We start from the raw sequence: 15,797 nt of genomic DNA on the forward strand, positions 1-15,797 counted from the left end.
TCTTTTCTGATTTCTGTAAGGCGGAGGGTTTTTCGGTTGGAAATTAATTTGAAAAAGAATCCACTTGTGATGCGAAAACGAATTCAAAGGGGAAACTCTCCAATACTCCACTAATAAATTACGGTTCTTTACTAAAGTAACATCAAGCACTTCCTCCCATCCATCATAATTTTCCGAGCTCGGAAAGACGAGAGTGGGAGTATTGCCTCTGTTACAAATGGTCATATTATTTTCAATAATAAAATCAAAAATTGACTCACCTCGTTCATTGATCACAGAACTTCCCCAAAGGGTATGCCCAGCATTTGCGTCGCCTCCGATCAGAAGGTTTGCCTTTTTGATGTTAGCTTCGGTTATGATTTTGCACACCTCCTCCGGAGGTTATGGTGCATTATGGGCAGAGTAAAAAGAAGCATACCCTGTGTATTCTTGTCTTCAAATCTGACAACTGTCAGATCGGGAGTGCTAAAATTTGAACATAAAAAACCTTTTAAATGTTTCTTAGCTAAAATACAAGTTTTGGGATTACCTTGGTCTTGATCTGCCGATTTATAAAAGAGGTCGTATCGGTTGTCTTGGAGGCCTCGCACCTTGAAACCGTTTTTCCACGGTTCTTGGATAACGCCAATGTCGAAGTTTCCCTCCCTAAGGAAAACTGTCGGATTATCTGAAGCGCACTTAGAGTGCTTCAGATTAATCTGGATGACCTTCAGCGCCTTTTTTAATTATTTTTAGCTGCAGAGCTGGGGCCCGCAACTCGCTGGGGATCTCGACTCCATTTATAACATCGTCATCCTCGACGTTGTCATCAGCTTTGTCGGTGTCTGTTCCCTGATTCTTAGATAAAACTTAGTTTGTGTTCGGCCTTTTTGAGAGCCCCTAGACTCTAATCGCTAATCCTCAGAAGGTAAGAGGCGCTGGTCTTCTGCGGTTCTTCTGCTTTAACTAAAGCCTAATCGTGCATGGGGACCAGCTGATTTTTGCCTCAGAAGACCGCGGATCAGATCCTGTCCGCTTGGCTTTATGCTCATGAGCGGCAACCAAATGCGAGCCTTCGGTTGTCTAGGGATGTCCTTAGCTGGGATAAGCTTGAGCTTCAAGCCCTCCCAGTCATTGCTAACCTTAGCAATGCTTTCACTAAGGAAATCCCTAGAAAACCTGCCCGCACACTTTATTACCCTATGCCCCCTGAGCATCTCGCCAGAGTCAAAACTAGGGTAGAGGCCCTCACTGTTTGTTATAGTGTATGAAAACACCTTCTCAGAGAGCTTGCCCTCAAAAGAGTTCCACGTGTTCAGCAGACCTTTGCTGTTTGTGGAGAGCTCATCCACAACTGCTGCGGGAAGGTCATCCCTAACAACTTCACTAAGAGTACGCAGTTGCGCTGTTCCAGAAGATGGTGCTTTCACTGGCTTTGTCCGGTCGTCAAGCTTGCTCTTTTTCTGAGACGTGCAGATCTCTACCTGAGATCTAACGGCCTTTTCTCAGCTGGCCAGAAGATTGTTGTATTCATCAACAACCTTCTGGTATTTTATTTTATCTTGGCCGTCCCTCTCATGAATCACTCCGGTCTCTTCATTTTTGGCAATCTTGGCAAGAATGTGCGAGGCCGATTTGAAGCGGTTCCTGAGAAGAGCGCCTTCTGATTGTTTTTTGGTTCTCCGAATTGCACTGCTACTCGAGGGTTTCGGTTTTGTATACGGTTTAGGAAGTATAGGAGTGCTATGAATAGCACTGCCTACACTTTTTGTGGTTTTGGGTTGCTCACAAGTGCTGGAACTACCAACGCTAAATGAGCTCCTCTTCAAGTTTCCTGGCTGGAGTTCATCCTCTAAGTCTGTCGAGGGTTCTACGTTCGTCTTGTCTATTTCGTCCATTTTTTTTTAAATTTATTGTATTTTGGTCCCACGAGTAGGTCGGAAAAAAGAGGTCAGCCCCGGCAGAGCCGATATACCGGGGTAAAGCAGAAAATAAGACGGACCCTGCTAAGGCATCCGAATGAGCTCGTTAGCGACTGGTTTTTCCCCCAGCCTATCATTCATCGGCACGGATTATGTAAGACGCTCACACCACCACTGAAATTAGGGACCCCGTATCTATAGTCAAATTGCATTGCTAAAGCTTGCTACTATTAAGGAGTAGGAAACTTCAGCAATTCAACCTGATCTTAGCTTCCATCTTGATAACGTACAAGACAACTGTGGTGATCATTACCGCCCGGCACCCACTGGGAGGGTTTGAAACGATTATTTTTGCGAGGCTATCCTGACCCTAAAGTTGATGAACTGTTTCGTCCTTCACCTCATCTATACAGCTCCTTAAAATCATTTGAGAACACTTCCTGCCAAGTGGCGTGCTTTACTCTCAGACAGTGTCCGGCTATGTTGGGCTACTTTTTCTTAAACTCGTATGTCTGATTCTAAAATACGAATATTTTCTAGTTGTTCGTTTAATTTAACTGACTACTGAAATTAAGAGAAAAAATATGAAAATTGTGCTACAATTGAAAAATGCTGTTAAAAATTAATGTAAGGTATATTAACAGTTCTTCAGTGGTTGGCTAGGAGATATGATTATAGAAAAACTATAAAAATCAACGAAATGCGGAAAACATCATAATTATTTTAGGGACAAACAATTTAAAAAAGGATGATAAATAATCTAACAATAAGAAGATGAATACTTTTATCAATATTATGATTACTTTCATCAATATGATGACTACTTTCATAAATATGATGATCAATTTCAAGTTTATCATGAATTTGAAGAAATCATTCATAAGTACATATGATGCGCGCATATTTAATGTGTTAGATTTAATGAAACATGACATTAATATGGTGAACGAATTCTTTAGTAAGGTGAAATAAATGTTATGAATTTATTCAAAAATGTAATGAATAGGAAAAAGTTTTTCGTAAATATGAAGAATGCAACCGCAGCGTGATGGTTAGTCCGTTGAAGTGTCATATCAGAAGCCTTCGATTCATATTTATGTTTAAGCAATGTGTGTAACAATACAATGAACAAATCATTGATAAATACGAAGATTGTTTTCATAAATATAATGATAACTTTCATCAATGTAATGAATGGTAAGAAATCATTCATAAATATGATGAGTGCATTAGTCAATTTGATGAAATTCGATATGAATATATAATGAACTAATTCGCCAATAAAACAACTGAAAATGGCCAACATTGCATGCTACAACTATGGGGCTTTGTAAGGTACAAGTCTTTATTCTTGGCACTATTGAAGTATTTATTTATTTATTTAGCTTAATACAAGCTATCATAACTTAACTTAACTTAAAACTAGCTTAACATTTTTTTTTTTTTTTTTTTTTTTTTTTTTTTTTTTTTTTTTTTGCAGTTCTTGTTATCAGTTTTCAACATTAATTCATGTGGGCCCTAAGGCCCACATTAAAGCTCTTTAATGTACAAGAACTTACAATTTTGATTTTACTTAACTTAAAATTACAGGGGACAGGGGATTCGGACTCAAAAAGGGAAAAAGTAAAGGGTATCTTTCAGATGGGATTTGGAAATGTTGAAATCGAAAACTACCATAGCAGCGTTGCAGTGACGAAGAATTCTGGACATTGGTTCAAAGTGCCCGTAATTAGTGCGGTAATGAGGGATATAGAAAAGGGAAACAGATCGCAGATTTCGAGGGTTAGTGTTAAGATGAATATCACTCAGGAGTGCCGGGGAATCTATATTGCCCATTAACAATTGGTGAGCAAACAATATATCAGCGTTTTTGCGTCTAATATATAACGGCTGCAAGCCTATCAGTTTTAGTCGATCAGCATAAGGAGGCAAGTTGGATGTATCATCCCAGGGGAGGCCACGTAAGGCAAATCGAACGAAACGTCTTTGAACATTTTCAATTCTGAGTGAATGGTTTTCATAAAAGGGAGACCATACTTGGCATGCATATTCAAGATGAGGACGGACTAGGGAAATGTAAAGCGCTTTAGTAACATAGGGGTTGGAAAATTCTTTTGACCATCTCTTAATAAAACCGAGAGATCTATTAGCTTTATTAATAATTTGGTCCAAATGGGAATGGAAATTCAAGTGTTTGTCACACATAATACCAAGATCTCTAATAGAATCGACTACGTTGACGGCGTCATTAAGGAAGTAGTATACTCTATGAGATGGAATTTGTTTGCGCGAAAAGGTCATTTGTTTACATTTACCTACATTTAACTCTAGGAAATTATGCATGCACCAAACAAAAAAGATATTAAGATCATTTTGTAAAAGTAAGGAATCAGATGGAGTAGAGATAATCTTAAAAATTTTCTTATCATCCGCAAACATTAGGATATCTGAGTTTTTTAATTTAAGACAGACATCGTTAACAGATAAGACGAAGAGAAGGGGGCCAAGGTGACTACCTTGTGGGACTCCAGAAGTTGCATGTATAGGACTGGAGACTGAGTTACGGAAAAGGACTCTATAAGTTCTATTCGCAAGATAGGAGCTTATCCAGTTTATAAATATAGATGGAAAGCCTAGAGCTCTTAGTTTGAGATAAATTATGTTATGGGATATTTTATCAAAGGCTTTGCTGTAATCAGTGTATACGACATCAACTTCTTTGCCATTCTCAAGGGCTGACAAAACTTTGGATATAAATTCAATTAAGTTAGTCGTAGTGGATCTACCTTTAAGAAAACCATGTTGAGCGGGGGAGAATAAAGGCTTGCAATGGAAATAAACGGAATCATAAACTAAGCTTTCAAAAAGTTTTGGAATGCATGAAAGTTTAGCAATAGGTCTATAATTGTTAATTTCAGTTTTATTGCCTTGTTTATGAATGGGAAATATAAATGAATCTTTCCATATTTGAGGAAACACACCTTGGGAAAGAGAGAGTTCAAAGAGTGCAGTTAGAGGCTTTGACAGAGAATGCATACATTTTTTTAGAACAACTGATGGGACGCCATCAGGACCAGGGCTAAAGTTTTCTTTGAGGCTTACGATTTTGGCAAGTACCATTTCTTCAGTTATTGTAAACGATGAAAGGGAGGTTTGAGTGCAACCATCTAAATAACTAAAGTAGTGTGGATCAGGATCATGCAGATGTTCAGTATACGATTTGCTAAAGTAATTAGCAAATAGATTTGATATGGTTGTTGGATCAGAGGAGATTATGTTGGAGAAACTCATTGAAGGTGGAAACCCATCAGATTTTCGTTTGACATTTATAAACTTGAAAAATTTCTTTGCATCAGAAAGAAGGTTATTTTCCATTTGGTTAAGATATTGGTTATAAAGGGATTCCCTTAATTCAGAGAAAGAATTATAGGCGAGAAGATAGTTGTTGTGATCAGTATCAGATTTGGACTGTAAAAAGATCTTCCAAAGCTTGTTACGGGTATTTCTTAGGCTACGGAGCTCTCTGTTGTACCAAGGGGGAGCAGAGGTGAAATCTTTTCTACGAGAGAACGGTACTGATTCTTCAATACAGTACGAAAGAATCAAATAAAACCAATTTGTAAGGGACTCAACTGTTAATTGGAGGGATCTTAATTCAAAATCGGCTGAGCTAAGAAGATTGTTAAGTTTGGAGAAATCAGCCCTACGAAAATCATAACAGTAATTTTCCATTTCAAAAAAGTTGTCGTCAAATTCAATGGGGAAGGAGAGATTAAGGGGTGGATGATAGCGATCCAAGGTTGAGAGAAGATGAGGGCTCGGGGAGACAACACAGTTATCGCAATCAGATGAGAATATGAGATCGAGGTGTCTCCCCATAAAGTTTCCTACTCCATTTAGTTGAAAAAGACCACAATCAGACAGACGATCAATGAACAGCGATTCAGATTCAGAAGAGATGTTAGTTGGAAAGAAAGATGTCTGATCATCTGAGGTGGACCAATTGAGATGGGGAAGTAGTTAAATATCTCACTTACTTTCTATAAAGTATTAATACTGCTAAACCTTAGTTTGACTTGAGAAACCTTAAATTTACAATTGGGTTTTGAAATGTTTAAAAATTGTTTTTTGCTGATAATTTCGAATTTGGGATGGATCTGCTAGGATGATAAGTGACACTTGATTCTTACTTTAATAGTGTTTTTTTTTTTTAATATCTCAAGCTTCGTCGGTCACGAGAATATTTTTTTTACGAAAAAAGCTAATTTAGAACATTTTTCATTCATTTGAGTAAGCATCTTGTACCTAGATTTATTTAGAAACATTTGTTGGAAAATGATTTAAAATTGTTTGTTGTCACAGCTTTTTTGCTATCAATTTGACTTTTACCCTACATTGATCAAATTATATTATTCTAACTATCATTAATCAACAATAACAAAATTTTACCCTTGTACGATTCAATATTTGCAGGTTTTTAAAGAAAAAATACCCGCTTGCAACATGATTTTAATAAGTTTTTATCTTTTGCGAAAATAATCAATTATCTTCTTTTTTTCATAAATCCAAAAAACCGAAATAAAAAAATTATCAACTCGAGAGATCACCAACTGAATTTTTTTGAGAGTTATTTCTGGTTTTTACCAGTAGCATAATGTTTAGTGCGCTGGGCTGTCAAGCCAAAGTTCTTCGATTCGATCCCTGCTTATGTCATCTAAAGTTTCTTTCACGGGTACTGCCTATTGTGAGTAATTGACAAAGTCTCCAAGAGTAATTCTTGCCATGGAAAGTGTTTTCTCAAATTAGCCGTTTGGATTCGGCTTAAAACTGTAGGAAACAGGATTGGTTGAGAGTTGTAAGTCACTATAAGCTCTAGTCCCCAACGGAGTGTTGCGTCACCTAATTTTTCTTATTTTTGTTATGTCTGTATATCTTCAAGTTCCTTTCTGTAATATGAACTTTATATTTTGAATCTACATTTATCTCTGCTAATTTTAAGATGTAGTCAGAAAAAGAGTTATCTCCATTATAAATAAGGTTTAAGGGACTTTAAAACACCGAGAAATGTAAAATTCTACTTGTTACCTGTTGTTAAAAAAAAACCTGAAAAGGGTTCAGTTTGACAGTTTTCCAAGATTTGTATTGTATTCTTAAATTGTGTGAATGAGCACGTTAAGGACATCTTAAAGCAATTATTTTGCTAACCGTTGTAATATAAATCCCTTTGTTAAATAAATAAGCTAAATCAAGAATTAATAATATTTTGTAATCATTTTTCTTAGAAGTAATTATTATATCATAGCCTTAAGCATACAGCATCAAGCCTTTTAAAACAAAAATAAAAATATTGCTGTTAAATTTACATATTTATGATGAACGCAACATTTTAACTCGATGAACATCCTCTGCGTGCAAAATTTAGGAAAATTTCAAATTCTTAAAAAATATATTTATTATAGCATCAAAGCTTAAATACACATCCAACCTTACCCATCACAACAATTTAGTTGGTTTTAATATTTGTATATGTATATAATATAACAATGTATTGTGTGCAATATTTTTCACACTTTATTCGGTTTTGGATGGATGGAAAATTAATGCAACCAGTAAAGGTAAATATTTGTCACGCCACGCTGTCGCTGGCTGGTGGATGCCGTGGCCGGTCCATAACCGCCATCGCCATCACCATGGTTAATATTTTTGTGCATCATAAAATATGCAAAAGCAAAACCCGAACCAAACCAAACCAAAAAACCAACCCTCTGAAGCCGAGTAATTAGTTCAGTAACACGAATTTACACTCGAGCTGAGTCTATTTTGCCCTTTTTAAATTAATTGCTATTATATTCCAGTATTGGAATTATGATTTTGAAAATAAACAAAGAAACCTTTAAACCTCTAACATAACCATGTTCATTCAAGTCTAAAAAAATAAATCAAAAACATCATTGGAATCGTAAGAGTTGGTTCCGATACACTAAACGAAAGTGGGCGTGAAAGTAGGCGGACGCCATTACCAATCTTTGAACTTGTTTTCTTTTATAAAATTAGGGGTATAGCTTAGAAGAAGTCGTGTAGGCTTGAAATCGTTTACGAAAACCTTTGATGTTTATTTGAAAAATGGGCGTGGCAGTGATGTTTAGGGTTTCAAACAGCTTAACTTATATGTTAAGAAAAGTTGATGCTTTCTTTTACAAACTCAAAGCAATAACATGCGACCTGTCCATCCATGGTAATACTTTTGTTGGTTTTGAAAACAGAATTGTAAATATAGGATTTTATTTTTCTCTCCCAAGCTCATCCCCAAACATAAAACAACAACAAACAAAAAACACTGAAGTGATTTAATTATGCATAACGCAATTGAGAGAGAAATTATTTGAAAAACAAAGGGGAATTTTTGAACATCACAACCACCACCATCACCACCGCCGCCAAAAACAACAAAAACAATACAAAACTTATTATAAGGGTTATTTTCTTTTAAGCTCCGAATGGAATTGTGTACATTTTCTATAATGAAACGATTATAATGAAATAAAATGAAAAAAACAAAAATTTTGAAAAAATAATAAAACATAATAATCCCCTAGAAGGACCCTCATCCTGTTTACTTCTCTTAATATTTTGTTCATTAAAACTAAAAAATATTTGTTCTTTTTTTTGTATTTTTGTAGGCCGTCAATTGCTCCCCCAGATATCAAAGTTGTAATTCACATCTACCACCGCCGAGAAGAACATCAAATGCTAGAACTTCAACAACAAGTATGTGAATAATATGTGAAGTGAATTGAAATTAAAATTTAAAAAAATAAATTCAACAACTGAATGTGGTTTTTGTTTGTAAATATTAAAACATTATTGTTTATATTTAAAAAATAAAATGTGAAAACATCATTACTTTTATCACGTTTTGGTATTTTTTGTTTTGTAATGTGTGTCCTCTTTAACGCTCGCACATAAGTGTACAATAATTTTAAGCATTTTTTGTATTGTGTAATATTAATTAAATATTTTTATCTTTTAATAAAGTTTAATTTAAAAAAAATTGTTTTAGCAATAAATTAAACACTTTGAGATTTTATATTAATATGTCAAAAGGTAAGTACCTAAAGCTTTTGAAATAAAAAAAAAATTGCAGGAATGTGAAAAGAACTTTTTTTAAAATTTCCTTTTTTTTTTTGTATTGTTCCTCAATGAGATAGTTATCCTTGGTTTTTAAACTTTTCTTGGAATTTTGTATTTTCAACAGGATTTTATTCCTCAAGAGCTGAAGTGGCGTTACTCCAAATTTGAAATTTAAATTTAAAACAAAAATCTGAAAATACTCACATCGAAAATACCTTAAACATCATTTATTTATTTATGTAACTTTTTTAAATCACATATCTGGTTTAACAAATAGTGTTGCCGAAAGTTCTTCAATAGCAAAATTGTACACTCAGAGAAAAATGGCAACGTAAATAGTAACGCGATTCCTTTTGAATTTAAATTGTAGGCCACTTTGAAAAAACAATCATAAACCAAAGTAAAACTGTTGGATTTCAATACGAAACCGATTAAACAAGGAGTTTTACTATGAAACGCCTTTGAAATAAAAATAAACGCGTTCAAATCAAGGATTTTTTTTGGTTGAAAATATTTCAAACGAAAAACAACGTTGATTAAAAGACTAACCCACTTTAATTTGAAGTAGAAAATAATTGTTTCTGATCCAAAGATGAAATGATGATTGTTTTCCTCTTATCATATGAACAAAAAAGTAGACAAGAGACAACGTAATTTCAAAGGTAAAACGACTTTTATTCAAAAAAAGAGGCTGAGATGCGACCCACACTGATAACTTTCCATCCCGTCTGTCGATTTGTCTTGCTTAAAAGTTTGTCTATACGTACTCGTATCAATTGTTACTATTTTTTGTAGATTTTTTTTTATGAAAAAAACGGACTGTTGGATTTTTATATAAAAATTACTGAATATCGAAAACAATATTTTCTGTAAAATAAAATAAGTTTGAAGCCAATATTTTTAATTTTTGAAAAGCTATTTGAGTCGAAAGTAAATGTTTACCTACTTTTGTTAATTTTTTTTAATTTTTTGTACAATTTTTGTACAAAAACTGTCAATTCGATTTTTTTCAAAATTTTACTGAACGTTAACAACAATATTTTTTTAAAGATAAAAGTAGTTTAAAGCCAATATCTACAATTTTTGAAAAGATATTTGAGTCGAAAATCAATTTTTACCAACTTTTATTAATTTTTTTTTAGGTGTTTATGTTTTGTAAAAAAACTGTCAATTCGATTTTTGTCAACATTTTTTTCAGAATGTTGAAAACAGTATTTCTTATAAGATAAAATAAAATTGAAGCCTAAATTTCAAGTTTTTGAAAAGATATTTGAATCGATATTCAATTTTTACCAACGTTGAGTAATGTTTTTTTTAGATTTTTATTTTTATAAAAAAAACTGTCAATTCGATTTTTTCTCAAAATTTTATAGGATGTCAAAAATATTATTCTTCGTTGCACAAATTGTCTTGGAGATGAAATCATATTTTAGTCGTAAAATTCAAATTTCAACTTCTTTGGTGTTCGCAGAATAAGAGGCCAATGCATGTGCTTAGTTCAAGAGTACTTTAATATTTATTTATTTATTTATTTTTATCAGTAACATATTAAAATATATTACAAATAATACATTTAAGAGCACTAGCAGCTAGACTATCGGCTCCTTGTATTGAAAGTATTGTAATTTAAGTTTAAGTAGTGTTAAAATAAAATTAATCATTTGGATATTATCATAGTTTGGTTTATTTAATATTTCTAAGATATTTGTCTTAAGGTTGATTTTGTTTTTTATAACATTAGAGGAGAGAAGGCAGAGTTTATGTGTACATTGCTTTTGTTTGATGAAAGATATTTTATTATATTGAGTCTAGCTGCTAGTGATTTTTTTAAATAAGTAGGTCTTTCCAATTATATTTACAATTAAAGACTAAACCTAAAATACATAGACTATTTACATTTACAATTTGAACATTATTAATTTCAAGATTAAAATTAAAACAATTTTTTTTTCTACAAATATGAAGGATTTTACATTTGCTTAGAGATAATTTAGAGCCAGAGAGCGTTGACCATTCATTGATATCTTTTAATAAGTTTAAAAATAAGTTTTTGGCGAGTTCTTGAGCATTGTGTTTACAAAGGATATATGCATCATCTGCATAGACACAATGATCTAGATCTTTGTATTTAGAGATAATAGAATTTATTTCATCAAAAGCAATGGAAAATAAAATTACTGATAATGGTGATCCTTGAGGGATACCGTTGTCAAGTGGAAATGTTTTAGAAAAACAATTACTAACTTTTACCGAAAATTTTCTATTAGGTAAAAACGATTTAATGTAATTGAAAATATTTGGGCCGACGCCCCATTGTCTTAATTTTTGCAAAACTAGGTGAATACCGATTCGGTCGAAGGCTTTTTCAAAATCAAGAGCCAAAACGGACACATGATTTCGAGCAGATAGAGCGTTTGAAATTACGTAATCAAGATGAAGAAGGGCGTCAGTACAACCTCTTTTGGGCTTAAACTTCTTTGGTTTTAAAATAGGGATGGTTGTAGCTGTTTTCCAGCTTTGTGGTATGACACCACTGTCAAACATTTTATTGTAAAGGTTAAGGAGTCTAAGTTTAGTGAATTTTGGAAGGTTTTTGAGCATAGAATATGGTACTCTATCCCGACCAGGGGTCTTACCTTTGACTACACTCAAGCAACTTTCCAATTCAAGAGAAGTGATTTTGACTTCAATTCGTTTTGCTGCAGCGTTTTGAGCGGGTAGAACAGGTGCTGTGAGATACTCATTTTTGTTGGTATTAAATTCTGATGAGAAATTTGAGTTATTAGAATTACGAGACCATGTCTCAGCAAAAGCGTTTGATTGTTGTTCAGGGGTTGTGGCAAAGCTATTGTGCGTTTTTATTGAACTAGAGAAGGTGGTTTTGGAACTCCCTGCTAATGTTCGAATGTTTTGCCATACTTGATTTATTGGGGAGTTGGGGTTAATCCTACTAGTGAACTCTTCAAAGGATTTTGTTTTACTCGTTCTCATAAGTTTTCTAAACCTAGCATTAGCTTTCTTGTATGCTAGTAAGTTGACTTGGTTGGGACTTTTTTTAAAAGACCGCCAGTTTCTGACTTTTTTGGCTCTAAGCATAGCTAATTCTTTATTCCACCAAGGAACAGATCTTTTTTTAAGATCTGTAGGTGAAGTTTGAGGAATAGAACTGTTGGCAGAATTACGAATGGTTTTGAGAATTTTTGCAGCTTCTTTGTTGACACAAGTGAAGTTAGGTTCAGTTGGAATGTTTTGGAAGCTGTTTTTGAACTTGTTCCAGTTAGCACGTTGGATGATATATCTTATGGACTATGTACCTGAAGATTATGCTGTGAGCTAAGAGATTGGAAAGTGGTCACTGCTATATAATTCTTTAAGTGCACACCAAGATGTTTTCGTTATTAAATCAGAGGTACAGCAAGTAATATCAGTATGAGTTAGTGTGTTGTGTTGTTGAAAAATGTGTAGAAGATCCGTCATTTAATAAAGACAGATTTGATTTTATAATAAAATCTTCAAAAATTGCCCCACGTTTAGTGGTTTTTGGAGATCCCCAAAGTTGGCTCCACGAATTAACATCCCCCATCAATATGAAAGGAGTGTTAACTTGTTTTATAATGTTAACTAAATCTCTGTAAGCAAAATTTTGATCAGGGTGAATGTAAATACAGATAATTGTTAGTTTGATACTTGACAGAATTTCGACTGCTGTTAAAAGTATATTCGAGTTGATTTGTAGTAGTCTGTGCGGGATATTATTTTTAATAAGGATACCAACTCCCTGTTTGCAAGTGTTGATGTGAGGGAAATTATTAAAATAAGCAATATATGGTTTAGGTATAAAGGGAACTTTATTATAGGCGCAATGCGTCTCTTGTAAACAGATAACATCTGAATTGAATTCTTTTATCAGAAGGTTCAATTCGTCGTAGTTGTTACTAAATCCTTGCATGAATTTAAGTAGTGATGTGTTATTTGTGAGATTGGGTATTTTGTTGAAGGCGGTATGGTGAGCTGGCCGATGCTTTCGACTGCGGAGGAGAGAGTTATCCCAACCTAGAGCGGATGGGCTCGCTTCCCCCTCCCCAGGTGAGAGCGCCGGCTGAATTTTGGAGGTTGAAGGTTTTTCATTATATTTGTTCATTGTGTTCTGTTTGGTAAGCAGTCATATCGACTGACTGATCTATAGATATTGGAGTTGATTTAGTTTGTTTTAATGTGTTTAATTGCGGGAGTTGGTTTGAGTTTTTAGAACTGGAGATTAGATTTTGATGATTGTGCTTTTGTAAACAATTGAGATTTGGAAGAGTTGGTTGATCATTATTAATAGAGGAATTGGAAAGGGATATGGGAGAGTAATGAAGAGAATTCGATTTAAGAGCAATTTGTTCTGCGAGAGGTAGCTTATCAGAGAAGGATGTCGTAGTTTTCAGAGAATCAATATGAGAGGTGTGAGGAGGAGAAAGAGATGAGTTATTTGGTATTTGATTAGGGATAGACTTTTGCTTAAAAGTAAGAGAAGTACTTTCGAGAGGATTTTGTAGAGTAGGAGGAATAGATAGAGAGTTATTTGTTTTATCGGTAGAGTTTTGTGGTGAACTTGCGGGGGCAGATTGAGGAGCGTTGACTAATTGTTTAACTCTTTCGGCATAAGCAATGTTAATAGACTTAACAAGTTCGGGGTTTTGTTGGTTGTAAGCACGGTATTTAGGGCAAGTTTTTGAAGAGGCGGAGTGCTTATCTAAGCAATTAGCGCACATAATCCGTGAGCATATGGATGGTTCGTGAAATGGAGAATTGCAGTGTTCACAAATTTTTTGATCTTTTGAACAGCGTTTAGTCGTGTGGCCCAGTAATTGGCAATTGCAGCATCTCATGGGAGAGGGAATGTACTCTTTTACCTTTGCTTTATACCAACCGATCTCTACGGTTTGAGGGGCTTGGTATAAATCAAATGTGAAGAGCATTAAGCTCCCTGATCTTTCATTTCTGCTACAATCTCAGCTTCACTGACAGTAATAAGCCAAGGGGCATACACAATGCCTTTGGAAGAGTTGAGTTGTTTATGTAGAGAAACGATAACTGGGATTTGATTTGCGAGATTTCTTATTTTCAGAAATCTGTCTGCGATTTGCTGATTTTTGACCAAAATAAGAATACTACCATAGTTGAAAGCGGATTTTTTTGTGGGTCTTTAGCAGAAATAACAATAAATCGAGGATTTTTTGTGTTTTGCTGTTGCGGCAATGCTGGGAATTCATCAACACAATTTTTGTTTTTTTTTGCCCTAGGTTCTAGCGACGAGTTATCATACAAACCATCGTAGTAACCTGGGTTTTTTTTTTAGAACCCGTCTCCGGGTCTATAACATAATGAGAATTCATAATTTTGTATATGAGGGTATGTGTGTAATTCAATCTATGTACTACATTAATTTATACTACACATCTCCCGTTTTAAGAATAAAATTAATTACATTTTCAAAATATTTACATTTCAATAACTTGTATAATGATATTCTAAGTATATTTTCTATGATGATGTATACCAGTTTGGTTTAAATACTGTTCGACCATATCTAGTTGTTGTAAGATAATTGGGATGTCTAGTAAAGTCAGAACTTCTCGTGACCTCTTCTCCCCCTTTAGAATCTTCATTAGTAGTAGGCACATTACTTGTTATCACATCATCTGTCGGTTCGGGTATATGTACCTCATTAGATACATAAGGAATGTCTTTTCTGAAAGAATAAACGAGGTGAAATGAATTTCTTCGAAATGTACCTCTTTCAGTTTCGACGAAATGAGGCGTGGTGAATCAACTTTGTTCAAAATTCTGCCCCAAACTTGCAGACCTCGAAACCAAACGATGTCGAAATCTGGGCTGCTGGTGGACACCATGTCTATTGTTGAAATTGGTTGCTTGTTTTTGTTTCAAAATTTGTTCTTTATACTGGAGTTCATCCTGTCTAATAGACTTTGTACACAATTGCTTGGCTGCAAGTGGTAAAGTCGTTCGTAATCTTCGGTTCATCAATAATTCGGCAGGGCTATATCCATTTGCTGTTGTCGTTGCTCTGTACTCTAAAAGGGCAAGGTAAGGATCTTCATTTTTTTTCAAAAGAAGTTTGTTGATTTTCACTGCTGACTCTATAAAGCCGTTGCTCTGCGGGAATCTTGGACTCGAGGTAACGTGTTGGAATCCCCATTGCTTGGCAAATTTCCTAAATTCTGACATCTCAAGCTGCTTAAACTTCGGACCATTGTCAGTTCGTACTATCTCCGGGATCCCATGTCTGGAAAATATAGATTTAAGTTTAGAAATAATACAACTTGCAGTTTGATTTTCCAATAAAGCGATTTCTGGAAACCGTGAATAATAGTCGCTGACAATTAGGTACGTTTTCGATTTACAAAAGAAAATGTCAGCTCCAACCATCTGCCAAGGATTATCTGGAACCACAGCCGGAATAAGTGGTTCATGCCTCGGGGCAGTGTGTTGAATGCACACTTCGCATCCTTTGACTACATGTTCCACTGCCTTTGCGCATCCAGGCCACCATACTGATTGCCTAGCACGAGCTCTACATTTGTTGATTCCTAGATGGCCTTCGTGGATTCTTTTTAACATCTCGTCACGCATTGTATGTGGGATGACTAAACGATTGCCATACATCAGCATTCCGTCATTGATCGCCAGGCTATATCGATCATTGTAATATTGCTTTGCTTCGGGAGTAACTTTTTGCCTTAAAGGCCATCCTTCTCG

The 15,797-nt window shown here is 34.7% G+C and overlaps 1 protein-coding gene across 1 annotated transcript in view; it reads left to right on the forward strand.

Moving 5' to 3' along the window:
- The window catches only part of LOC129942476 (allatostatin-A receptor), a 62,582-nt gene extending 53,689 nt beyond the window's left edge, over nucleotides 1-8,893 (forward strand). The window contains exon 4 of the mRNA XM_056051452.1: nucleotides 8,582-8,893. Coding sequence (XP_055907427.1) covers nucleotides 8,582-8,677 — 96 coding nt within the window. The 3' untranslated portion in view covers nucleotides 8,678-8,893. The remainder of the gene's footprint in view (nucleotides 1-8,581) is intronic.
- Nucleotides 8,894-15,797: the final 6,904 nt, after the last annotated feature.

The sequence above is a fragment of the Eupeodes corollae genome, chromosome 1, assembly GCF_945859685.1.
Source record: "Eupeodes corollae chromosome 1, idEupCoro1.1, whole genome shotgun sequence".
NCBI lineage: Eukaryota > Metazoa > Arthropoda > Insecta > Diptera > Syrphidae > Eupeodes > Eupeodes corollae.